Here is a 26,290-nt window from a genome sequence, read left to right on the forward strand (position 1 = left end):
AGACGCTCGTTAAAAAGGGCAATTGCCGCCAGAAATAGATACATACATACTGTACAGTACTCACCAAAGGAACACGCTACTGTATTACCTCTGGAGATTACATTAATCCATGACGTAGCGCACAAAATTGTTGCATTAAGCAACATGTTATAGTTGTCGTTTGGCCACCGACAAGTTAGCACTTTTATGAGGTAATGAACAGTTGGTGTGTTCCTATAAGTTTCGGAAACATTGCACACTGCCAAATGAAAACAGAATTTGAACTTTTTTTACTTGTACCTTATTATATAATGTAAACGAAATATGTTTCGAGGGCTCAATATTTCCCGATTGAGGTCAAAGTTGAAGTTTTGGAATAATTTGCGGGTTCTAATTTTCACGATGCGGTGGGATCCCAATACAGTTTCCAATGTGTTTACATTTTACCAGAATTGTTTGCGGGACCTTTTTTTTCAAATTGTAGGCGATTTGCGAACATTAGGTTCTTGCGAAAAATAAGTCGATTACAGTCTTCGAAATTTCTAATTTTGAGCCAAATTGGCTTTGCCGGAAATACGTTGAAGAGCACACCATCATTCAAAAGTATGCCAAACTGCTTAGGATTTTGGCAAGGACACGATAACAGATTAGCTACATAATTTATTGCTAACGGCCTATTATGTCATTATTGCTGTCAAAAAGTATTTAGCAGTTATTGCTGCTTCCCAGACAAAAAAATTGCCTATTTATTTCTTCATGAAATGCAATATCCACTAGACAATTCTACCACCTGAAGGAATTAGAACTGTCCATACGATACATTTTTCCAAAGCAAATTCACAGCGCACATTTTCATAACTGAAAGGCACATCTCTAGTTACTTCTAAACGAACTTCAACGCTGCTAGCAGCTCAGCAGGGTACTTTAGGTATGTGGCGTACATCAGCTTCATGGCAGAGAGGAAGCTGACTCCTTCGAAGCACCTGGTGCCATCCAGTGGCAGTCGAAGATGCTTCTGCCTGAAAAAAAAGTCGATTTTTTTAGTCATAAAGGAACGCTGAACCGAACGTTTATGATTCTAACTGTGTTTGAGAGCATTAATACCTAGGACTTCGGGAGTTATATTGTTTTCAAAATGGCCCACCTTTTCAGTTTTTATCTGGGGAGGAGATTCTCAGTTTCTTCCGGTTAACATATATATCCATGAGTTTTATCGCTTTATTCCGGTGATATATATAGTATTTTCCTTTAAATCACAAGGAGAAATCGCACTCCGTTGAGGTGAATGAACTTGATAAGCGATAAAAACAAATCAAATCCCATCCTCAAAAAAAAAAAAGTGAACTTGACATTTAAAACCCAATAACAATTCACGAGCATGCTCCTGAATGTGTGAGGCTGCATGCATAATGCGCGACTCTGGTCGCATATTCACGAGCAAGCTCGTGAATTGCGAGGTTGGTTAGGTCATGATGGGGCGAAAATATTTGTTTGAGGGGCTCTGCAGTATTTTTATTGGCAGAGCAAAGCTCTGCCACTATGGCCAGGATTCGGGTCGTCCAATCAAAGAACATCAACGCGCGTCGTGGGTACAGCCACTTCTGGTTGAGCTGCACGACGTCGTGCATGTAGCATTCCTCTGCATAAAAAGGGTGTCCTCAGGCCATAAGCGGGAGTTCACTCTGAGCATGCGCAGCGTTCAGAGAGCTCCGGTGTGGCGTCCAGTGAATACCACCTATTACAATAAAGGTTTCAACTCGACCGGGGTAATTTCGAAGTAAATTCGTTTATCAGAAGCTCAAGTTATTTAGGAAATATCATTCCTGAAAAAATGGCATTAATTTAGTACGCAAAACGCCCGGAGCATCCGCGGCACGCACACAAGTATTACCACGACGATGATTGATCACTGGCTCAGCGCGAATAAGTTTACTGGGCGACTCAAAATATCGCACGACAATGCGTTACTATTCCTAAGATGCAAAAGCCTGCACTATTTCTCTGCATCAAGCAGGTGCCACCCTTATTTCACCGCATATTTAGCAAGCTGCCAAGATCGCTCACACGGTCGAGTAGCAGAGGAACGCAGTGCTCCGTTATGCTTTCAGACGCATTTAAAAAAAGAAAGTTAAAAACAAGCTCCGATTCTCAAACGCTCTATTGAGAATATATTACGCTTTCGACCTTATGAAAATACTTCGTTCCTTAAAACATAACTGACCAATGTTCACGCCTTCTAGTCCTATCTTCCCTCATCCTCCAATTGCCCCATCCCCCTCCCCGATCAAGCGCTAAACTTTGAACCATGTGAGGCTGAACTTGGCGGCGAAAGAAGTTTAATTCGACGCGCTGAAGCACGCATGTTGACAGCGGCTTGGCATAATAATGCGGGAGTACTGCGAAAACTGTGCCCTCCTAGTGCCCAACTACTAAGTAGGAATAATGAATGCTTGGAGTTGGGCTAGTTGGTTTGACATTGATGGTATGCTGCGCTGCGTAGTTACGCGGAAAAAAACTGGAGAAATGAAGTTAATGCAGAAGGACAGACAAAAACATGCATGAATTTGCACAGACTAACAACTGTTTAATTTCTTCCTCTTTTTTCTCCCCCGGGCCGTATTTCCAAAATTTCGGCTAAGAAAACGAATGGTTGATGTCTTGAATTTGTTGGCTTCTGAACTTGATGGTGTTTGCTGTAGCTGCCTTTTTGATATACGAACTGGATGGTGTGTTTTTTGCAGCGTTCACCTGGGGCCTGATGTTTGCTCCGACAAGTTTGGTATCTTATTGAGTAGATCTATTTCTTCTTGTCGCAAAACTAGTGATGGCTCACTGACGCACGCTCCGTGTCTACCCGAGGCCATGTGAAAAGCCTCGATTATTTCACGCTTTGTTCTGTCCTTTGATCTGGCCAAGATGGAAGTAGTGTCAAGGAGAGCTTTGCAGTTGCATTTTGAACAATGCGCTGCAAGGTTGCCAGGTGCTTGCAGTTGTCCGCATGCATGGTTGCGCTCCCTTAGTCTCTCGTTAAGGCATCTTCCAGTCTGCCCGACGTAGGGTCTTCCACACGACAGTGGTATTTTGTATACCACACCTTCGACACATTCAACAAATTTGCTCCTGTGTTTCACTTGACACAGTGCCTTGCTGTTAGTCTCGTCCACTTCATTGTTCACCTTCCTGCATAATCCTTGGAGCCTGAAAGGGGCAGATAGTGACACTCTGACTTCGTACCTTGCGGCGATGTTTTTTTATCCTGTGTGAAAAATTGTGTATTTATGGCAGTACCACCTGTACATGGCAAAAGGAAATAGAGAACTACAGGGGTTTTTCCAGAAAAATGGAGTCAGCAAGTGCTTTAGATATGTAGACGATTTTTCGGTGTGTTTTCCAATACACAAACTAACAGACAAGGCATGTTCAAAGATCATGGAGAAGTTTCGAGAAGCGCACAGAAGACTGGATTTTACTTTTGAGTTACCTGAGAAAAGCAGCCTTCAATTCTTGGACATCCACATGACTTTTGATTACAGACACACATGCTGGATGTACAAAACTAGAGGAAAAAAACGAATTCTGCCGTATGACTCTGGACACACAAAGTTAGTAAAGAGGAGTGTTGCCTAGGGATGCATGTGGCGAGCAATTCAAAAATCGTGTCACCACAATGTCTCAGAAATTTTACAGAGGCAGACAAGCAGACTACACGCAAGCGATTATCCTGAACCCATACTGGTAGCTGTAGCAGAAAAATGTATTTCCACACTCACAGGAAAGTGCAAAACCAAGGAGATCTTGGACAAAAGACCAATGGTGGTACTGCCATATATACACAATTTTTCACACAGGATAAAAAACATCGCCGTAAGGTACGAAGTCAGAGTGTCACTATCTGCCCCTTTCAGGCTCAAAGGAATATGCAGGAAGGTCAACAATGAAGTGGACGAGACTAACAGCAAGGCACTGTGTCAAGTGAAACACAGGAGCAAATTTGTTGAATGTGTCGAAGGTGTGGTATACAAAATACCACTGTCGTGTGGAAGATCCTACGTCGGGCAGACTGGGAGATGCCTTAACGACAGACTAATGGAGCACAACCACGCATGCGGACAACAGCAAGCACCTGGCAACCTTGCAGCGCATTGTTCAAAATGCAACTGCAAAGCTCTCCTTGACACTACTTCCATCTTGGTCAGATCAAAGGACAGAACAAAGCGTGAAATAATCGAGGCTTTTCACATGGCCTCGGGTAGACACGGAGTGTGCGTCAGTGAGCCATCACTAGCTTTGCGACAAGAAGAAATAGATCTACTCAATAAGATACCAAACTTGTCGGAGCAAACATCAGGCCCCAGGTAAATGCTACAAAAAACACACCATCCAGTTCGTATATCAAAGGGGCAGCTACAGCAAACACCATCAAGTTCAGAAGCCAACAAATTCAAGACAACAACCATTCGTTTTCTTAGCCGCAATTTGGGAAATACGGGTCGGGGGAGAAAGAAGAGAAATAAATTAAACAGTTGTTAGTCTGCGCCAATTCATGCATGTTTTTGTCTGTCCTTCTGCATTAACTTCATTTCTCCAGTTTTTTACCGCGTAACTACGCAGCGCAGCATACCATCAATACTAAGTAGGGTCGGGCAGTATGCCGCCCCGAATCAGGAACTATAAAAGGCCTAGCTTTATGCAGCTGGGAAGACGAGACGCTACACGCTGGGCATCCCGGACTTGGAATATACGACACCCTTACCGCTCATTCACACTGGAAGCGGATCCGTGTTCGCAAAGCGGTTGCGAACGCGGTTGTATAAAGATCCAGTACAATTGCACGCGCACTTGATGACCTCAACCGCGCGTGCAATTGTACTGGATCCTTATACAACCGCGTTCGCAACCGCTTTGCGAACGCGGATCCGCTTCCAGTGTGAATGAGCGGTTAGAGATAGTAAAATAACACTGCGTTAGGAACAACTTAACGTATACGTACCTTGGAAAACAAAGCCGTCTACGCACCGCTGAACGCCTCTGATGACGCGATAACAACGTCGAACTCGCCTTCCGAACGGGCAGCAGCACTCCGCAGCTCACGGGCCCACGCCGGCCGGCAGCGGCTTGCGCATGCGCGGGTGAGAGATGTCTTCCTGCGCGCGGCGTAACACGGCTCGCGGGCACTGTACTTCCGCGGTCTGATAGAGTTCCAAAAAAATTGCTGGATATCCGGCACTTTTGGGCACGTCCAATTCGCTTATACCAGTTGAACCGACTATAAACTGTAGTCTTGTAAGGCTTTTTTTATTTATACGGATAAGCTCATACTTATTGCCTAAATAGCACATTTCATTGCACATGGTACAATTCCCGTTTTTGAAAGCAAACAGCACATTGTATGCATTTCCAGAAAACGGGACATGTTCTATTCAATTTTTCCACGTAGATTGATGGAATTTTCTAACAGTGTACCTCGACTCTTTCGGTGACCAAATGCGATATGAGGGCTACACGGCGGCGAAGCGTGGGCGTGCCCGAGTTAGTCTAACCATGTGAAATTCCAGTGGGTCATACCTCGACATTGCAGGGGCAAAGTTTACAAAGATGTGGGCTCTGTTGAAAATCGAACAATGAACACCACTGCCATGAGACATTTAGTCTGGAGTGAAAAGAAGACGATGGCAATGAGCGAATTGAGTGCGCGAAAGAGTGAGCGGTGGGAGGAACAGTTTAAGGCAAGCCTGTTGTGGTCTGAATCTACCTCCACCTTAATGTCATCAACAAATACCTAGCCAGCAAGCGCTTCAAAGTGGAAAAATTACTTAATGCCGGAACACGGGACTTTGACGTGAGGAATTATCTTAAGAATAAATTGGCTCAAGACCAAACGTAATATCGGACGCAGTGAGAACACCGAGATAATCAACTAAATAACGACCATAATCCAGTTCGTCACCGTTGACGCTGCTTGTCTCGAGAACCTGCGAGAGACACTGGTGACGAGCAATGAGGAAGTCCGTAAGGTCTACGAGGAGATTGAACTACAGATCAGCGATATTGACCTGGCGGTACTTTACGTCACTGTCGCAGAATATGAAGACAAGGTGTCTTGAACCCTCAGCGAACTGCGCAACAAGATCGAGCGGCTACAGGCAACGCCGACCACACTCGCTACGGGAGCCGATGGCGAAAGAGGCCACTCATCCCAGGCTACGAGAGTGAAGCATCCCATACTGCAAGTTCTACACTACCAAAGAGAGCTCACGAAGTGGCAACCACTCTGGAAGCAATTTGATGTCTCAATGGATCGGAACATCAAGCTCTCTGATGGAAAAAAATTACAGTACTTGCGGTCACTCCTTATCGGGCCTGCCGCCAGTGCCGTGTCCGGGCTGCAGGCTGTGTTAGCGTGCTACAATCATGCACTAAAAATGTTGATTTAACGCTTTGGCGACAAGTGAAAAACTCATTGGGAATAGCTGGAACAAATCTGAAACCTTCCAGCGGTGAAGTGTGCAAGATATCAAAAGACTGCGTAACGTGTACGATCTCGTCCAGAAAAATATTCGTGGCTTGCGCTCCTTGGACATTTCAAGTTCAACGTACGTCACAGTGATGGCGGACATACTCCTGTCCAGTCTTCCAGTGCAGTTAATTGTGGATTTCCATCGACGCAGGAGCTAAGGAACATCACTTGTAGTTTCCGCCGGCAGAGAGGAGTCCAACATTTTGTTTGACGAGTTTAGGGACCGCTAAGCTCGTGAAACACAAAGTTGGAGCCGAAAGTTTGCGGAGCGTGCCAACTGGACGTTGGCGTAAAAAGCGCGAAATCATCGTCGTGATAGGCCAATCGGTGCGCTTCCTCAAATTCAACCCCAACTTTGTGTTTGACGAGTTTAGAGGCCCTAATTCTCGAATATCGAAATAATTTTTATTTAGTTAGGGGCATGCGGGCTGCCGAAAATCTTATTCAAAGTACCGCCGATGGCGCTCCTTCCCGGAGCGTGACGTTTTAAATAGAGTTTGCGGAATCTCTGCTCTCGCGCATCTTGAGCACTTATCAAAGCTATGCACGCTCACTCTCGCTATGTTTCAAAAAGGCAGAAGACGTTTCGACACGCGCTTGGCGGTTGAAAGATCCTCTTCTGACGTCACGACCGATCGGGGTTTTTTCGTGTTTTCTCGCTTTCAGTTACATCTTCGGGGAAAACGAACCTGATATTCAAATTCACGGGATAAAACTATGCTATAATCAGCCTCCCTATCATTTTTTGATAAAGTGTTTCGGCTCTCTTTTAAAGTGAAATGTAGAATGGCCCCAAGTCAGTGTACAAGAGGCGTCCCGGTCAGCTTCTAGTCAGCGCAGCTAGTGGCCAGAATGGGCAACTTTGAGTAGGCCCATCCACCGAACGATTGAACGCGAGGTCCGCGTCAGAGTTCGGCGGAGCACTCGGAAATTCAAGCTCGAGATCGGGTTTAATAATTGCAGCCGCCAGCCGTCTCAGAGTTGCAAAATGTCCCGCACGAAATGGCGCCAGCTGTCGAACCAATCTTTATTGCCCAGGGGTATGGTCTTTTCTTTAGGCTATTTACGTCCAGAAACTATTTATCGAATTTGCTGAAGTTGTATAGTGTTATTAATTTTTTCATTATTTATCACTTTGTCTGAAACCGGCAGGGTGTATTTATTTATATTGCGCTAACCAAAAAATCGCCATATTAAAATACAATTTCATTTTATTTTAAATATCAGCGGTGAATATTTTGTCGAATGACGTTTTCAATTTCTTTCTCTATTTTATCTAGTTCGTTACCAGCACGACGACGACTCTCAAGGGTAACTTGCCGGAGATATCTAAAGCTGAAGACCTTGAACAATTGAACACACCTGTGAGTGAGAGCATTTTTCTTCTCCTGCTAGGAAGTTTGAGCGCACTGTAGACAATAAAAATTTCAAGAGAAAAATAGTGTCCACTAGCACAGTTCCTTGGGTCAAAATGTGTTTTTTGTCCCGAAATTCGGGCGCCTTGAAAAGCCCGAAGAACTCGAAGTGGGGCCAAACTTGACCTTCTTTGGACAGAATCGCGGCATCTTAAGGCTGTAAATTGCTAAACAAGTACCAAAATAGGGCTCCACTGGCCTGGATGAATGGTGGTTATTTGGTATCTTTGGGCCTACATCGCCAAACACGTGACATATTTAGGTTCGGCTCCTGGTACTTTGATTGATAAGTGGCATCGTGGAAGTCTGTAACTTCCCCAATTACGTGACAAATCAAGAAAAAAGTCATAGAAAAGCAAAAAGAAAGAAAGCACTACGGCACTAAATAGTCCCTGCGAGTGAAACCGTATTAGGGCCAAATAAGGTCCGTATAGGATTTCCAAGCTTCTGCCAAGTTAGGCGTTTCTTTTGCGTGACCAGAGGACGTTGATTTCCTCGACAAGCTTTTCTCCCTGAACGCCGTGAATGGCTGCACCACGCAAGCTCCGCAATGGACTTTATGTTGAAAGCAATTCGCAGGAAAGCAATCGCGGTTCATGAATACCGATATTTCATTTATTTCTGTAGACTATATTCAATCGTTATCCCCCGAGATATTCGTAAGTTATAGCATGCCTTCTTGCAGAAATTTATAGCAACCGAGAAGCCCTGCTGAGAGCGTCTAGTTAGAAATTAGTGGTGGTAAGCCACTTTCATAGAATGCTTTTATTTCTTCCATTTATGTGGGAATCTTTTTTTTTTTCTCTCTAGGAATGGGACTGGAAAAGTTTTTTGGCGACCGTAATCCCCACGTTACAACCAAGCACAATGATTCGCATCGCCCATCCGAAGTTCATCCGTGATCTTCCTGCTTTTATAACAAACACAACCGCGACACTACAGCCGTTCGTTGACATCGCGTAAGTAAAGATTGTTCCAAATATCTATCCACTAGTAGAGAAAAATCGTTGACCGGCAGACCAACACTTGCTGTAAGCAATGTCGCCTGCATGACACTCCCGGTGAAGTTCTTGTCGTACATGAACGGAACACGTAATCAGGGCGCAATTTACCGGGTCGTGTGTTTTGAGAAGCTGGTGGAGGAAGCTAAGAGGTCAATCTCGGAACCTGTCAATGACGTCTCATGGCCCCGTTTACGTGGGGATTGAAAGGAAAAGGGGGCGAGGGCTGAGGTAATTTCGTTTCACTGAATCGCGCGCTAGCCTACACCTGCTTACCCTATTTGCGTAAGGAAATTTGGAAACCAGCGAAAGGATTGCGTGTGAATCAGAAAGGTGTGTATACCTGAGACGTGTCCGCCCTCCATAAATCAGACAGTGTTGCGGCTATGAAAACGCGATAATCAATGCGTCGAAAATGGCCTGCAGACTTACCCAGAAAAAATTTCCGTATGCTGCCAGCTCAATCAGGTAAAATAAAATCCGTTTTTTTTTTTTTTTTTGGCCTGCATAAATGAATTACGTATCGAGAAAAAAAAAACAGGAAATTTATGAGAATGTGACGCTTGCAGTTGTTATAGGGCGTGAAAGTTTGAGATCATAACGGTACCAGAATCATACAATAAATCAGAAAAAGAACATTTGTCCATGAGCCGGCCGACATTCAATTCGCCATACCAAAAACTGTCATTGCGGGCGTTTGTGCCACTGAATTGAGTAAAAACAACTTGCCGGCGTATTATGTTGTTGGTGTCTGCCTGACAATAGGTGGAAACATTCCCAGGCCTACGGGTTTTTGGGAAGCCCCACAAAAGTTAAACAGATAAATAAATAAATAAATAAAGGACATTTTAGACAAGATTTATTTCTGTTTTATTTTTTTTTTATTCAAATAACGTCATGCTCTCAAACTCTGGCAACATATACCCACCTCTAGCGTCATATTCTGGCAAAGTTCTAGCTTTCCGTGTCTCGTAGTACATTAATGCGGGTCATAAAAATGGGACTAATTTTTTCCATCGAATCCGAAACAACAGGGATGGCTTGCTAAAACAACGTCAACGCTGAGACAGAGTGAAAAAAAAAATAATGCAAACTCGGGCGTGCGATCGTGTTGATACGCAGTTTGAGTCCCGCTCAGCTCGTGCGCTGGCTTTGGTGGTGCTTTCTTTCACGCAGTCTCAGCTGAGACGCTATTTCTAGCAAGCCGGCCGTAAAGCGAACATTTCAAAGATAATTTGTGCTTTTTTTAGGCATGGTTTGGTTGACCTCACAAGGAGCTAGAAAGGTCTCCTTAGCCCCTTGATAGATAATTACGAGTTTCACTCGTGTCACCCCTTACCGACCGTAGAGCCCGACCACGATTTCGGTTTCGGCGCTTGCTTAGCACGCTCTCTGGCAGATGGCAAAACCACCCCTGTGGCTCTGGTTACCTTGGGCAGTTTGCACGTTTGTTCTGCTGTTTGACAGTGAGAAAGAATGCTTCATTGAGCCATGAAAAAAAAAAAACGTCACTTTGGACCGTCCGCGCTGAAACAACATGGCCTTGGCGCGCAGGTTCACTTTAGCCGACAAAAAAATACAAAACCTTCTTCTTGAATGGAATGAAGGCTCAGGCATATGTGACGACGAATCCTTCGGACCTTTCTATTTTTAGAATTCGGATGATGGTTTGATTGGCAGTGATAGGAGTGATGAAATTGATGTGAATTCTGGAAGCATTAATCAACTTCGGCGTCTGCGCTCCAGTGGGACTCAGACAACAAGTCCTGAGTTAGAGCAGAGTATGACACCTAGAAGAGAAAGAAATATTTTTGCCTTATCGTAATGCAAATTTCCTGTTTAAAATAAAATGTTTCTGTACATTACTTGAAGAAAAAAAAAATGAGTAGGCAAGGTGTTGAAGATCTCAGCGAGATAAAAAAGAAAAAAAATTCCTCAGCTGGACGTGTGGTCCCCTTGGCTCGACATTCTATTTTCCCGTTAATTTATATTTTTTTTTTTTTTTTACTATTCCGGTTGTATTTATTTCGGTTACGCGTTAAGTGTTCCTCGAAGTCCGTTTTTTTTAGCCCTAAGAACAGGCTCGAAAAGGGATGTTAAAATGCTTTTGTGTGCCAAGAACGATGTTAGCCTATGTTCAAGCCATATTTCTTCTCAAAGTATTTTTTTTAATATTAAAGACTAGATAGTTTATCAGTGTTAAATAGTACCAACTGGATTTTATATCACGCAATGATTCAGCGAGACAAAAAAATTGGGGCGACTTCAAATTATAAGAATTCGAAAATATGTTCGCCTCTCGTGATCGGCAAGGAGTCTCAAATATTTTACTTCTAAGGCTCTTACACACACTATTCATGAACGATATTGCAAACAATCCTGCGAGCTTAACGTTATTTTTAGGGAATTTTAGTTTCGCCTATTATTTTATACTGCTAGTTCAAATGTAGCACCATTTATATATTTTAGTGCATAAAATATCACGTATGATGCCTTATGTCAGAGATCATTGACCAAGCAGACTTTCCCTCTTGGCATTCATTCAGCATCAACAATGTGGCGAACATTCCTTGCCCCCAAAAGTCACTGGGAAGTTGCTTTAAAAATGCTTAAGCAAAATCGCTCCGAGAACCTCAACTACAGGTGTTCTTTTTTCCTTCTTATTTCTCCGTTAATCTGAAATTGTAATGCCGTCGACGACGTTTATTTCTGCACAACGTAATGTGTGAGACTCACTCTCATTTCCTTGTAATTAAAGCCCCGAAGTCGTCGAAGCCGACATGTGTTACTCCGACTAGGACTCTTTCACCTTACAAGCAGCGAGCTCATGGTGGATGCGGCGCCCGCCTAAACTTGACAAACATCTAAAACAGAGGTCCCACTGCTAATGCAGAGTACAAAAGACAACCTGCTGACAGTGTTTTCTGTCCTCCTTGTAATGCAGTCCCATTGCTCCTGCAAGAACTGTCTGCTCACATGGTCGAAACATAAGCAAACTTGCGTCGAGCGTGCACGTGTCCGCGGGTTCGTTGTTCATCGTGTCTCCAGTGAACACAACCTTTTTTGCACGATGTGGGACAAGAGTAACTTAAGACCACACGGCCCTGTGTGAGCCAATACCACGGAGAACCGAAGCGAGGCATGTACGGCACCGCACTGGATTTCTTTCCTGCTCGCACACTCACCGGCCCCGCAGCATCTGATCCTTGTCCCGGGCGACGGACGCCGTATGCGATCGGCTACGCGGGTCTTCTCACCAGTTTAAACTGGAAATGATAACACCGCCATATCCGACAAAAAACTAGAATAAAAAAAAGACCAAGCGCACAGTTCGCTTCTTCTCGTAGTCTGTTGCTTCTTGGCGCTCATATCATTTAGAGTCGTGTTCGTCGCGCCAATTATATTCGTGGACGATTTTCTGCGACAACTTCGACGAGAAGATTGCGCGTGCGCGGCTTTATTTGGTGTTCAAGCACGGGTCCCAGTTCATTTGACTGCCGTATAGCTACGAAAAGTGGTCCGCGTGCATAGTTAAATTATTGTACTCTTTCACCGGTAACATCTGCGAACAACATCGCGTAAATAGTGCCCAAGCGAGATTCTTCACCACTGCCAATAATACGATTTTAATGAATGTTTTCGTAATTAACTACAATATTAGAAAACATCCGGATGAAGGAACCGCACTGATTCAAGTTGATCGAATGACACAAAGCCGCCGAAGGACAAAATCTTTAGCGGAAACGTGATTTAAAGTCCGGGTCTCGCAACATCTGATCCGGTATGCTAACCACTACACCACACCGTTTTGTTTTTATCTTTTTTGCAAGAATCAGATTGCACAAGTCACTTTACATTAAAAATACACTGCGTGTTTTTTTTTGTTTTTTTTTTTTAGGGCGTTTTAAGAGGTGGTCATAAAAGAAGCACCTTACACATGTCTGCTCACTCGAGATTAGGCTCACCGAGGAGGAAATAGACCTTTCACTTGCCTAATTATGCTGGAAAAGTAGAAATGTTCTTCTTTCGCAATGCCGTTGGCGTGCCTGATTGGCATGCGTAGTCCCCATATGCTGGATAGTATCCAAAGTAAAACACATGTCATATGGGGCACAATCATCATTGATCATGTTAAGAAAAATGGCGGCAGAACAAATGCCTAATTGCTTTCTCAACGTGCGTAGTAGAATGTCCCAAAAAATGAAGCGTCCCTGCAGAAAATGAAAACATGTTCGGTGGTTTTCGGCTGTTTGCTCAAAAGATACTCAGTCGACCACGCCACGCCCTTTTTCTGAGTCACACATTGGCAGGAGTATTGGTGAGCAATTTGAAGAAAGCCTTTACAAATGGAGGAATACACATACGCTTACCTCGCTTCTGCACATCTTTGCCACCCTGACAAACGGCACTTCGACAGAGCGACGTTCAGAAAATACTGGTTAACTATTCGTAAGAAAGCTTTTCCTATTCACCCCAAACAATCCAAAGACTCTTCCTCCTTGACCGAGACAAGAAGACACAAGGAAAGTCGGCAGATGTGTTGGCTGCCTTGTTTGAACAAACACGTGAGAGAGAGGATGCTCTTGATTACGCAGAAACATGAAACGTGCCACAATCTGCGTCACAAACAAATGTCAAACCACCGTCACGCGCATGGTGAAAAATGTTATCTTGCCTCATCCACTCGACACTGGATCTTCCGATGAAAAAGTCAAACACTCCGAAAAACTTCTGCATGCTCATGACAGCAGAGTGTATTCCTTGCAGAACATACCATAACTTCGCGGCTAGAAACATATTTCAAACCATCGCTCTGGCAAAGATGGACGGGTGACGCCTCTTCCAACGAGAGGCGTGTCTATCCAGGTCGCTGGTGACTCCCGACCAAAAGGGATTGTTCGCTCGATAACAACCAAGCGGCACGCCGAGTTATCCCAGTACACCCAGTACACGCTTTCGAAAGCTGAAGGCGTTGGGACTCACGTTCCATGCCAGAAACCGTGGCATTTGCTCGAGTTTATGCAGCCTTGATGGCCTCACAAAAATATCTTGCAGAGAGTAACTGCGGCACTGACTCTTCGCTTATCGGTACAAAAAAACTGAAATATCATTATCATGAATGATGAATGAATGATGAATGGTCTCCTCATTTTCGAGCCAATAACCTCAGCATTCTTTGCTGTTGCAGAAGCTTAAACAACAAAATGTATAAGTATAAATTGAACACCAGTGACGACATAGGGCATCCTTGCCTTACGGACGATCAAACAAGGGTCGGCTCCGTCAACCCACGTCGACGATTAGCCTTGTGGTGCAGCCTTGATTGGCCATTTTGGATCCCTCCAAAATGGAGTTGTTTACATTTGCACGTTTTAAAACATAAAAAAACGTCATGCCTAACAAGGTAAAATACCTCCTCTAAGTTTTATTACAGCATAGAAACTTGGCCTATGCTACCGTCGCATGCTTCCAAACCGCTACGGGCAGCTTGAGTATTGATTGAAATTGATCTAGCCTTAAGTCCAGCAGGTTTTATGGGTTCAATAAGTTAATAGGCCACACTGAAACTCCGCAAAACACCATAAGAAAAAACACGACACTCCATTTTTATATATAAAACTCAACGCCTAGCTCATCGGTTCCTGGCACTTTTGGGTTGGGAATGTCATCGAATGTGTTTTCTACCTCCTGCATTCATGAAGATTGACTGCGTAATATTTCCCCGATCTTTTTCCCCTAGGTGCGGCAGAGACTCGAGATAATTACCACACATAAGACCCTTTCTTTCTTGATCTCGGAATTTTACCAGCCGGCTATAATGCGAAACAAACGCTCGTTTGATACCAGTCATTTTAGTGCTAATATCGATGTTTTCGATTTCGTTTATGTTGTCACGCTGCGCGTATCATTTCTTGGCGGCTAAAGCTTGTTTGGTCGGCTGCTCGCCCGGCATGTACTTTTCTGACCGCGCACAAACAACAGCCAAGCGATAACGTTCACATGCAACAGCTCGAGACGTTGTTTAACGCTTTCTAAGTCCTTAAAGAGCTCCCCTGAAAAAAAAAAAAATTAAAGGGACACTGACAGGGTATTTACGCTCGCCGTGGTTTTTAGTTGTACGTGACATATGAGAGCCTAACTGCCTAGAACACAATCTTTCCGCTCGAAAACCGCCGATCGAGAATTGGCCGGTTTGAGTTGCGCTCACTCTCTTCTCCGTGGTCATGGGCCGTTTTCTAAGGTATAGACACGACTACCAAATTTAATCAAAGTCGTGGCTCATTGGAAGCAAACACACAATATAGAAAAAGAAGAAATACGAAACCCATTTTTTGTGGCTTCCAAAAAGGTACAAAGACGTCGATTGAAAAAAAAAAAAAGTTCCACAGAGAACCGAAAGCATTCTGCGCGTTCACTGCGCTATTCTCAATGTGGCGTCATATCGCGTATCGTAGGTTTTGTGGGCTGGATGGCGATGGCAGCGGACGACGGACGTGGGACCTATAATTCAGAACTGTCGTTCGCGGTACCGGAGAATCTGTCTTCCCTTGAAAGAGAAATTTTGAACCGATCAAATGAATTGGAATTCATCCCGTCCGACACGCCCGAACAACAAGCCGATTTGCACGAAGACGTCGCCGAGCCGTCGCCCCTTCTCTAGGCTGAAGAGATCGCTCGTGTTGGTGAAAACGTCAAACATGAAGTGCGTACTTGGAAATGAATATGAACGCGTACGATTTCTTTACTAGGTGAAAATGTGGCCAATCCGTGGTGCTGCCCGACTTCGAGCCCGGAGTGCGTTTACTGGAGGGAAAGCGACAGCAAACTTTCCGACCTGCAGTAGAACGGATGCACTAACACGAAGGGTTCCTCTGGTAGCTCATTGGAAAGACGTCCGCTTCACACGCAGCTGGCCCAAGTTCAATCCCTAGTGTGGGTGTACTTTTTTTAAATTATTTTGCGATATTTGCATTTTTTTAATTATCATTGAAAAAACAAATGTTCCGGACGATACGTTGCTGAACTAAATGGCATGGGATTTCCTTTTTGACACCTGCGAACTCAATGTAATCACTTTTCACAAAATGCAAGGAGCATATATGAATCGCGTAGCGTCCGCTTTCAGAGCTGCCCGTAACTGTTCTAAAGGAATTGTAGCCAGCCATTGGTCCCGATCTTGTTGATTTTTCGGAAACTTATGCAAACTCTGGCGCACAATGCCACTTTTTCTGGACGCGGGACAAATGAGGCAGCTCTTCACGCGCAACATCTTGAGTGTATTCTTTTCGGAGCCGATCATGGGAATTCACAACGGGCATTCACTACTCATCTCCAATGCTTCAATGTACAAAACAACTCGACTTCAAGTACAGAAGAACAATCGGAACAAACATAACTGCAGAGGAATCACACGGCAAACGGTTCCCGCAACTCATTTCTTCTGCTGCGCCCGAAAAAATTTTAAAAAAGCGCGCGGTCGGGTGTAGCCATGTGACTTCCGCCACTCAGGCCGTGTTCCGAAGTTTACTCTATCTTACTTGAGGGTAAGGGTTTTGTATCTTGGCGTTCCAAAACCTACCCGCGTCCAGCACTTTTCAATCTGTGTTGTCACATGACACGACCCGCTGGAGTAACTCGGATTCATTTGGGGGAGATTTGGAACACAGTCTCACTCCTCCTCTCCACTTCTCGGACCTCCGTGCGAAGATCTCGGTTTCAGTTTCGACCAGTTGCGTTTTTTGGCTTTATTAAAAATATACGCTACTCTGTAGCAAAATACTGATTGGGTAGTCTTCCGACGCCACAATAAATCGCCTGGCAAAAAATGAAAACAAATTTTGGGGGGTGTCAGTGTCCCTTTAAAGAGACTGGTTGGGACCCGCGTGGCAGAAAATAAATTTTGCGCGAAAGAAAAATATGTTTAGAGTAATATGGACGGCGATACATTTATTTGAAATTCTGCGCGCAAAGTTCATGACGTCACGGAATGGTCATTTGCTCTTTCCACCTCACCCGTGAAGGCGAAGCCGATCCACCTCTTTTCCACGCGCCCAAATGCGGAGAGAGAAAACAAGTGGAAACGGAGGTGACTACCGACTAAATCGCCTTTCGCGCCGTCAATATTGCTCTAAAAAAAGCTTTTTCGCGTAAAATTAATTTTATGACACGCGTGCCCCAAAGTTTAGAAAAAAGCGTTCCTTTTAAGAGTCAACCGGGTGTTTTACACTTTGTTTGCGTCATCGCCTACAGATCGGCGTTCCATTGACACTCGGCACAGCGCGCCTCGTGCAAGAATGTTTACTTTCTGCTTGAGGGTCTCCAACATCTCAAGAATGTCCCCTCCCGCACCCGGAAAGCACAACTTGGACATGTTGTCACACCCTCTTAAGATATGTCTCATCACCCAGAAGCTTGGCATTGAGTTGCCAAAGCCTCCAATCAAACCCCATCTTTGGTGGCACTTTTTTGCCGATCATAACCAAAACCAAGCAGTGATCGAAAGTAAATCATTCGGCATGACATGACATGATTTCTGTCTGGCGCAGAAGCTGGAAAGTAGATTCTATCTAATTTCCCGTGCGACGACACCTGTAAATGTGTCAAACGAATCTCCGAGGTTTCATTCCGCACAGTTCCAGCGACTTTTCTGTTTAAAAATCCTAGAGCAAATCAGGTAAATGAGCCATGAAACGATTTTCTGCTTTCGATAGATACTACTTACAGCTTTTTCCTAACGCTAATAACTTAATCAAATAGCTTTTTTTTTTTTCTATGCAGAGGCAGTCGCTAAACCATTCGAGAGATATGATCATCGTTCACCCCCAACTCTGAGGCCGAACAGGCTTCAACGTGGCCTGGTGCCTATCCTATGCCGCCAACGTTAATCATAACCACGCGATGGGGCTATCAAAGTAGAAAATACGTCCTGAGCTCCAGGCATAGTTATATTTCGGCCATTTGCATAACCACAGTGGTTGGACACGAGCCGCTGCCCGGGTGTCCGCCGAGGCATTGATTGTTACAAGCCGAAGTCGAGTGCTCACGTATTCCTCGTGTCCAATAGATGAGCCGCGCTCGACTGTTGTCAGACGGGTGGTTTTGATCCAACAATAACGTGATCAAGCTTTGCGAAGACAAGTCTGAAATAAATACTACCCCGTTATCCTCGCGATTTCACCGTGACAAAGAAGCTTCTGAACCAGTGGCGATGTGTGCGAGCATACTTGAGCCAAGCTATAGGACCAGTACGCCTCTGTAGTCATGAACATTCCAACCCGATATCCTTTCATGACTGCTTTAATACTGTAACGCTCGTATGAGTATGTCGTCTAAGGGGCGTTCTAACGGCCTGTTGGACAACACATTTAAGGTCTCCGCAAAGCACGATTGTACTACTGCAATCTAGAAAACGGCGGAACCCATCAAAAAAAGAAACGCGGTCTTTCATCGTAATGGGGCGTAAACAGACAGGAGCCGCCAGTGAACTGCTGGATGCAAAACATCACACACAATGAAACGCTCTTCTGTGTAGGCGGTGACCGCCAGCTCGACGGGGGACACGTCTTCTTTAAAAGGAAAAAAACACCCAGCAGGGGATTCGATGGACGGCGTGACACACATTTCGTACGAACGCAAGAAGGGTTGTAGCGCTCTCGAGTCTTGTACTTTGTCAGCCATCTTGGTCGCCTGCATTGAATGAAGCTTCGAATGAAGCTCTAGATTATAGTAAAATGTGTTCAGCACTTTTTGTAGATTTATCGAAAGCTTTTGACACAATAGATCATTCAGAAATGGTTGAGAAGTTGTACACGTTCGGTTGTAGAGGGCCATTTTTTTTAGTTTTCTAAAAATCATTTTTCAAATACAACGCAATGTGTTAAAATAAAACAAAATATTAGCAAGGAAGTACATATAAATTATGGAATACCGCAAGGGTCTTCATTGGCCCCCTTGATATTTAATATTTTCGTAAACTACTTGGGAAAACCTAACATTTCAGTCAACGCTAATTTCAGTATGCAGAATATACGGCTTTAATTTTTCCACGTGAAAACTATGAAGTGGCAGTGACAATATTCCAAAGCGACATTAATGGATTATCGAATTGGTTTACTGAAACTCCTATATATTTGTAAATTCAAAAAAGACAAAATTACGGTGCTTTAGAACTCCCCACAGGCGTGTTTTATTGAATTCTCTATTCCTTCCTGGAAACAAAAAGGTGCAGGATACTGAATTTATATATGAGGCTAGCACAAAATATCGTGGACTGAATTTCGAGGAACACATGACTCGGGAATGTCAGATTCACTATATTAAAAAGTATTAAGAACTGTCTCATCACTTATATATCGCATTGGTACTTCAACATGTGCTCAAGTAAAAAAAAAATATGTATTGCGCCTTAGGAGAGTCTATACTGAGATATGGCATTGTGATTTATGGATCCAGCTCCAATAACATATTACGAACCGTAGATGAACTAATATGTAGGATAGTAGACCATATTGCATATCGCACACACAGGTTCAACACTTAGACTTAATCAACAAAATTCAAGCATTTAATATAATGCCGTTGAGTTCTTTATTTAAATATATAGCTATAATAACAATTTACTTCTCTAGAACAGAATACAAACATCCGGTACAGAAAAGGCATCTCAGAAATATAGACAGTTATTATTTGCCAATAGTAAACACGCATTACGGAAAAAGAATGAGAAGTTTTTATGTCCCTTAAATATTCAATAAATACACGAAGAACTCATAAGTTCAGACTCCTTAAAAGAAGTTAAAAACAAATTTAGAACATGGTGTGTGGAAAATCAGATGTAAACATCGTTACATACGTAGATGTTCTCTTTATAAATTAGTTCAGCTTATCTGTGTAGTTTAAATTTCTTGTATTGCGAGGCAGAATCGTTTTGTTCTAAATGCTTACGGTTAAAAGTTGTTTTTTTGTTTGGTTCGTATAAAAAGAAAACATTCCCGTTTTTTCAATGCGCATGATATTTTGGATGTCAACTATTTGATTCTGATAATGAGAAAACAAGATCATTTTTTTCTTTCTTTATTTTTATGTATATTTCCAAAATGAGTGAACTTGTCATTGATGTATTGTTGTTTTGCTTGCGTTTTGTTTGTTTTTCCACGCAAATGGCAGCGTTGTATAAATAACTATTCGCGGCTGCCGGGCCACGTCGTACAAGCCTCTAACTTTGGCGGACCTAATTTTCTGTATTGTAAAAAAAGAACAATAAAAAAAACTTGTTATTATTATTATTATTATCGCAAAGAAAACGGGTTTCTTGTGTGGGGATTGAGGAAGGCCTACCGCGTTATTTCAGTGAAGACACCGTACAGGCGCGTCTGCCTTTCTCCACGGCTCGAATGTTCTTGCCAGCGTGTCTCGCACATCGAGTCCTCTTTTTTAATAATTTTTATTAACCGATCTGCCAGTGTGTCAGTCCTCAAAGATAAGCCCCCCTCAGGAAGGGGCACGGCCAAGTGATGCAAAATACACGTATATCTTAAAGTAATTAGAAAGAAAGATAAACACACTGAAAACCAGTTCTAGCGTCAGTTCTAGCCTAGCATCTTATGCAACAAATCTTTGTTGCATAAGATGCTAGGTTTCCGGGTGAATGTTCGAGATGGGCAGGTTTCAGCCGCTTGAGAGCAATTCTGACCGGGTGCCTGTTGACCTACACAATGAAACCATAAAGTCTCCTCTCGAGAACCAGAAATGGTCTCACGTAGTGTGCTTGCAGTGTCTTGCGGTGTTGTGTTTGGCACACAAACACATGGGTCGCATTCAGGAGGTCTTGTGTGACGTAGGGGGGGGGGGGGGGGGGGGGGGGGGGCTTGGTCGACACTAATCGCGTTGGAACTGGCCGTAGATCCGTGGTTTAGTCCTCTCTCCGTGTGGTTGCCGCGGGGTCGACCTTCAATAAGTCTGATGGCAACCGTAGATTTCTTCCATTGAACAGCTCGGAGATCGCACAGCCGAGGTCTTGTTTCAGGGCAGTACTAACTCCAAGCAAGACGAGTGGGAGATTTTTTTATTCCCTCGGTTGAGTTGGCATGGGCCATGAGTGCAGGCTTTATGTGGAGGTAGAAACGCTCGACCAGAACATTTGACTGGGGATGGCAAGCGATTGTCCGGGATCTTGTGACGGCCAAGAGTCGAGTCAACTAGGCGAAGAGGCCGGATTTGAATTGTCGTTCTTTTTCGGTGATAATGTCTGAAAAGCGTCCATAGCGTGCCACCCACGTAGCTTAAAACGCTTCGGCTACGGTGGCTGCTGTTGAGTCCGGTAGTTTTGTTGCTTCAGGCCATCCTGTAAAGCGGTCAATACAAGTCAAAATGTACTGTTGTCCGTGTGATGTTGGCAAGGGCTCGGCAAGGTCAAGATGAATCTTGTCGAAATGGGCGTCTGGCGGCTGGAAGATCGTGCGTGGAGGAACGGGGTGACAAAGTGCTTTAGTTTGCTGATATGCCAGGCATGTGCTTACCCAGTCCCCGATATCTGACTTCAGCCGTGGCCAAACGTAGCGACTGGCCACGAGCTTCTGCGTCGCCTGTACTCCGGCATGCGCCAGCGAATGAATGGCATCAACAAGCTGCCTTCGTAGCACAACTAGAGCAAATGGGCAATGTGTCCTGCTAATATGTCGCAGACGATAGTTATGTCTTCAGAGAACTGGATGTCTTGGAGTCGTAGCAGTGTGCTCGCCGTGCACTGCGGCTGTAACTCTTCGTCGGACGTCGGATGGTGAGCCAGCAGTGTGATTGTAAACTTGTGGAGCTAAAGACACGACCTCAATTCGGCTCAGTACATCAGCAGGGACATTGAACTTTCCTTGTCCGTGTCGAATGTCCGTGGTCAACTCTGACAAGTATGGGAGCTGCCGGATCTCGAGGCGTGCAATTGGAACGGGAGTTACGGATGGCGTGCGTTGGCGGCTTATAGACCGTCCAGATGACAAGAGGACGACCTTCGACAGAACGTCAAAGATGTCGGACGGCCCAATACGCTTCAAGCAGTTCTCTCTCAAAGACACTGTAGCGGGTTGGGTGAGCTTTAACTTCTTGGAGAAGAAAGCCAAGGGCTTTCACTAACCATCGATCTTTTGCTGTAGGACCGTGCCGAAAGCCATGGCTGAGGCGTCGGTTATGATAGAGGTTTGGGTATCGTGCTGTGGATGTCTAAGGACATCCACAGTGGATGTCTCGGCCAGTGCCTTCTTTCTCCTTCGAAAGGCTTGTTCTACATTTCGTTCCAAGATAAACTGGAGATGGGATGTGGTGACTTGCAAAGCAGTGAGTCAATGGGTTGAACCAGTCTCGTGTATACCGAAATAAGCCAGTGTTAAAAATTTACAAGGCCCCAAAAACTGGCGAAGCTTGGGGATCGATGTTGGCCTTGGAAAGTCCCTGATCGCCTGCACTTTTGACTGCAAAGATCTGATGCCGTCCCCTACATCAACTCACTTTTGGCGACGCTGTCGCTGGCCAGACGCCTTTAATGCCGTGGGCTTTAAAGGGACCATGAAGGCAGTTTCGAAGTTTTATTCCAGGATTGAAATGGATGTCCGGCACGTCTCAGATACTGTTGACCAAGCTCTAGCCCGAACAGAAGTTTAGGTGTCGCACCAAACGAGCAAACAGGCGCGGTAATAATAGCGCCGGGAACGATGCCTGAGACCCCACCGAGGCGGCGGCAGAAAGGTGAACTAAAGTGCGCCGTCGAAGCGTGACGACAACGGGCTTTTTATTTGAACGTTGGATAACCTTTGAAGTTGTAGTTGGGAATTAATAGGTTTTATACCGTGTATAAAAGCATAATCTGAAGTGATCCCTCCGTTTGTCACTGGTTGAACGCATCCCGCACTGCTACCTCGGGCGCGTAACAAGCATCGAGCAACCATGGACAAAAAAAAAGAAAAGAGGTACGAGCGCCGGGGGCGGCGGACTTTTGGTTTTGGTTTCGTGCGTCGTCTCGTGTTCGCCTTGCGAACTGGTGTCTCACCAATCATGCCGCGTTTATGTGCAGTAGTAGGTTGCGCGAAAGGTCGGCTAAAGACGTGCGGTCGATCGGGCGACGTTAGTTTGCATAAACTGCCGACCGATGCAGCAATGCGCAGCATTGCTGCATCGCCCTTGTAAAGCGCCAATACAGAGTTCTGCGTCCTTAACAGCATCTCCCGTTCAGTCGGCGTGACGTCGCTGAACGGGAGCTCAAACTCGTTTGCGAGCGCGGCGTTGTCGTCCATTTCTTCCAGGTTTTCTTCACAGACCGCCGTGCACAAGAGCGAACCACGGGAACCACACTGAGTGCGCACTAAATCCTACCGATGCCGACAGTGCTCCCATACGTCACTTCTCTTTTTAGAGGCGAAAAAGGGAAGAAATCTGAATGTTTGTTTCGGTTTCGCAAATTTATTCGCAGGTACAGAAATAAGAGTCAGAACGTTTAGAAACAATTGTGTGGCATGCCAGGACCCCAATGCTTACGAAAGCACCTTTATTTAAAAAAAAAATTAAATTGCTATCATGGTCCCTTTAAGTCTTTCGAAAAGGAGCCGGAGGTGGTTGGTGTGCTCCTCGGGTGTCGAGCTCGTGACCTGTAAGTAATCCACGTAGGCGAAAACTAAGGGTAGCCAACGCGTGACAGCGTCGATAAAGCGCAGGAAAGTATGAGCCTCATTACTGAGGCCAGAAGGCACGTGGAGGAACTCAACCAAACCAAACGGCGTTGTGGTGGTTACTTTTGGGGTGTCTTCGTCAGCGACTGGTATCTGATGATCCGCGCGGGTGAGGGAAATCTTCGAAAATATGATAGCGCCTTGGAGGTTGACAGTAAAGTCCTGGATGTCCGAGAGTAAATAGGAATCCAACACTTCTTTTTTTTCTTTTTTTTTTTTTTCTTTTTTTTAGCGAGCGACGGTTACAACAAGGTCTCCAATCTCCGCTTTTCTTAAAACAAAAATATCTAAGGGGGCCGCCCAGCTGCTTAAGGAGGGGCGGGTTATTCCAAGTTCAAGCATACGCTCGAATTCTTCTCGAGCAACGCGCAGTTTTTCTGGAACCAGACGACAGGGTCGGACGTGAACCGAAACGGCCGTTGTTGCGATGGTCTGGTCCGGTCAGGTGCTCCGGTGAGGCTTCGGAAATCCTGCAGGGGAGTCTGGAATGTTCATTTGATATTAGAGCAGACTGAGGCAATTCTTGCGGTGTCGGTTGTGGCGACGTTCTGTACGGATAGTTGTGTGGCAGAGTAAATCCGACGCCTCTTCTTGACGTCCACGAGAGGGCTGTTGTGCTGGAGAGAATTTGGACCGATGATGGAGTTGCTATCGACATCTTGTAAACCCTGAGATGGGGAACGATAAAAAAACGGACGAACACAACAAAATCTCAAACGCAGCTGAAGTTTTATTAAAAAAAAAAATTGGCTTGCTCTTTATGTTTATACAGCCTTGATGGAAATGCGCCTTAACGGGTAATCGGTCTCTTAGCTGTAGATGAGAAATTTAGCCAGTGCGGTACAACCGCTAACCTGGGATTTTTAACGTGCATCACACAGTAGTGATCACACGAACGCGTGCCGGTACGAAACTCATCCACATCAAAACGGGCGGGGGCGGCGGGGATCGAACCCAGGAGGTTCCCAGCGCAAGCTTTCGCTCCACGCTCCGAGCTGAGACGCGTTAGCCCACTCGGCCACTTCCTCCCTTTGAAGTTTTATTGATAGGAGCATACCAATAAATAGACTTTTACACAAAAGGAAAAGAGAAAGGGCAACAAAAACTCAAAAGCAAAAACAAGACGGCCAACGCGTTCACCCCAGACGGCCTAAGCCCCTCCCCGGCTCCAACAAACCCCGGAAAGGGCGCCGACCACTCGAACAACAACAACCCCACGGTCACCACACATGGTGACCTTCAAACCGCTAAAGCCTAATCCCCAAATTTCTTACTCGAAGCAAACGCTTCCCGGTCCCCCCCCCCCCCCCCCCCCGCCTTTTTCAAGGTTTACAAAGCTCCCCTCATACAAGCAAAAACTCTTTCATTCGATCAGTGATCACCAAGGACGGCTGGCTGACACAATTCCCCCGCTCGCGAATGCATAAAGTCTCCTTAATTAGCCTTCTAAACAATTCTTTTTCGTTGCACAACACAGAAGTCTTTTCCCAAAGAGGGGAACAAAAATTACAAGAACTAACATGATTAACCAATTCAGAATTCTGCGCCAAATTCTTTACACACCTTTTATGCTCCACAAGTCGGTCATTCAAACAACGCGTCTGCTACGACGAATATACATCTAAACACTCGCCGGAGGCCTTTATTTATGGTGATGGTTCGTTCCTGCTAGACGGCTAGACGGGGTTCATTAAGTTGTTTACTGCTTGAAGGTTGTATATGGGAGTGAGTGATCTAACCGCGCTCTTGGCAGGAATGACGATTATCTCGGATCCTGTGTCGACGAGATAACGGGTACCCGTGGTCTTGTTCACGATGTAATACAGCAAACTTCCTTGAAGGCCCTGGCCATCGTAGCCTCTAGAAGTTGGCCGGCCGGTTCGCCAACCACGTTACTTTAGTGACGGAAAGCCTACCATGTTATTATAGTGAAGACACCGGACAGATGCGTCTCCCTATTTCAACGGGTCGAACGTTCTTGCCAGTGCGTGTCTCACTCATCAAGTCCTTTTTTTTTATTAACCGATCTGCGAGTGGGTCGGTCCCCAAACTGGCTCTGCAGCAGGCGCTGTACTTGTTTTCTTTTTTTTCTTTTTTTTTTTTTTAAAGCGCGTTGAAACATCGAATTTATAACGACGCGACCAAGAACGCCGGCTGAAGCGTACAAATCATTGTCGGCCATGATCATAGGCGTGCGCAGAGGGGAGGGTTGAGGGGAGGGGGCCAGATGTATTATGGTTCACTCCGATAACTCTGGAGAGGCGTAAATTAACTAAAGTTCCATATTTGTTGTGTTACACAACCACGATAGAACCTTACTTTATTTATGCCCTTCTGGAGTCATTAGGCGGGAGTGAGCATAGCACGCTAGAAAACCCCACGCTGTGCACAATTATGGTTCTCGTGCTGGCTTTGCCTTAGGGCTCGCATGGTCGCCCTTAAAGGGGCACTGACACATCAAAATCGTAATTTATTTTATTATTTGAAACGATTGAAAATGATGCCGAGACATTACCCTCAAAATTCGAAACTTGGGAATTCACTATTTCTGAATTAAAAAAAAAAAAAAAAAATTTCCAAATGCCGAATTTGAAGTTCCCGCGCGATCCGCGCCAGTGCAGTGAGTCAAATTTTGCGGTCTCCTGCGACTCGAATTTCTTTCGGACC

The 26,290-nt window shown here is 44.9% G+C and overlaps 1 protein-coding gene across 1 annotated transcript in view; it reads left to right on the forward strand.

Annotated features, from left to right (window-relative positions):
• LOC8036026 overlaps positions 1 to 26,290 on the forward strand; it is a 566,786-nt gene that overhangs the window by 92,002 nt on the left and 448,494 nt on the right. Inside the window, exons 7-8 of the mRNA XM_042291544.1 lie at positions 7,777 to 7,860; positions 8,722 to 8,870. Of these exons, the coding sequence (XP_042147478.1) occupies positions 7,777 to 7,860; positions 8,722 to 8,870 (233 nt within the window). The remainder of the gene's footprint in view (positions 1 to 7,776; positions 7,861 to 8,721; positions 8,871 to 26,290) is intronic.

Source organism: Ixodes scapularis, unplaced genomic scaffold (genome assembly GCF_016920785.2).
Source record: "Ixodes scapularis isolate PalLabHiFi unplaced genomic scaffold, ASM1692078v2 PGA_scaffold2__306_contigs__length_199485367, whole genome shotgun sequence".
Lineage (NCBI taxonomy): Eukaryota > Metazoa > Arthropoda > Arachnida > Ixodida > Ixodidae > Ixodes > Ixodes scapularis.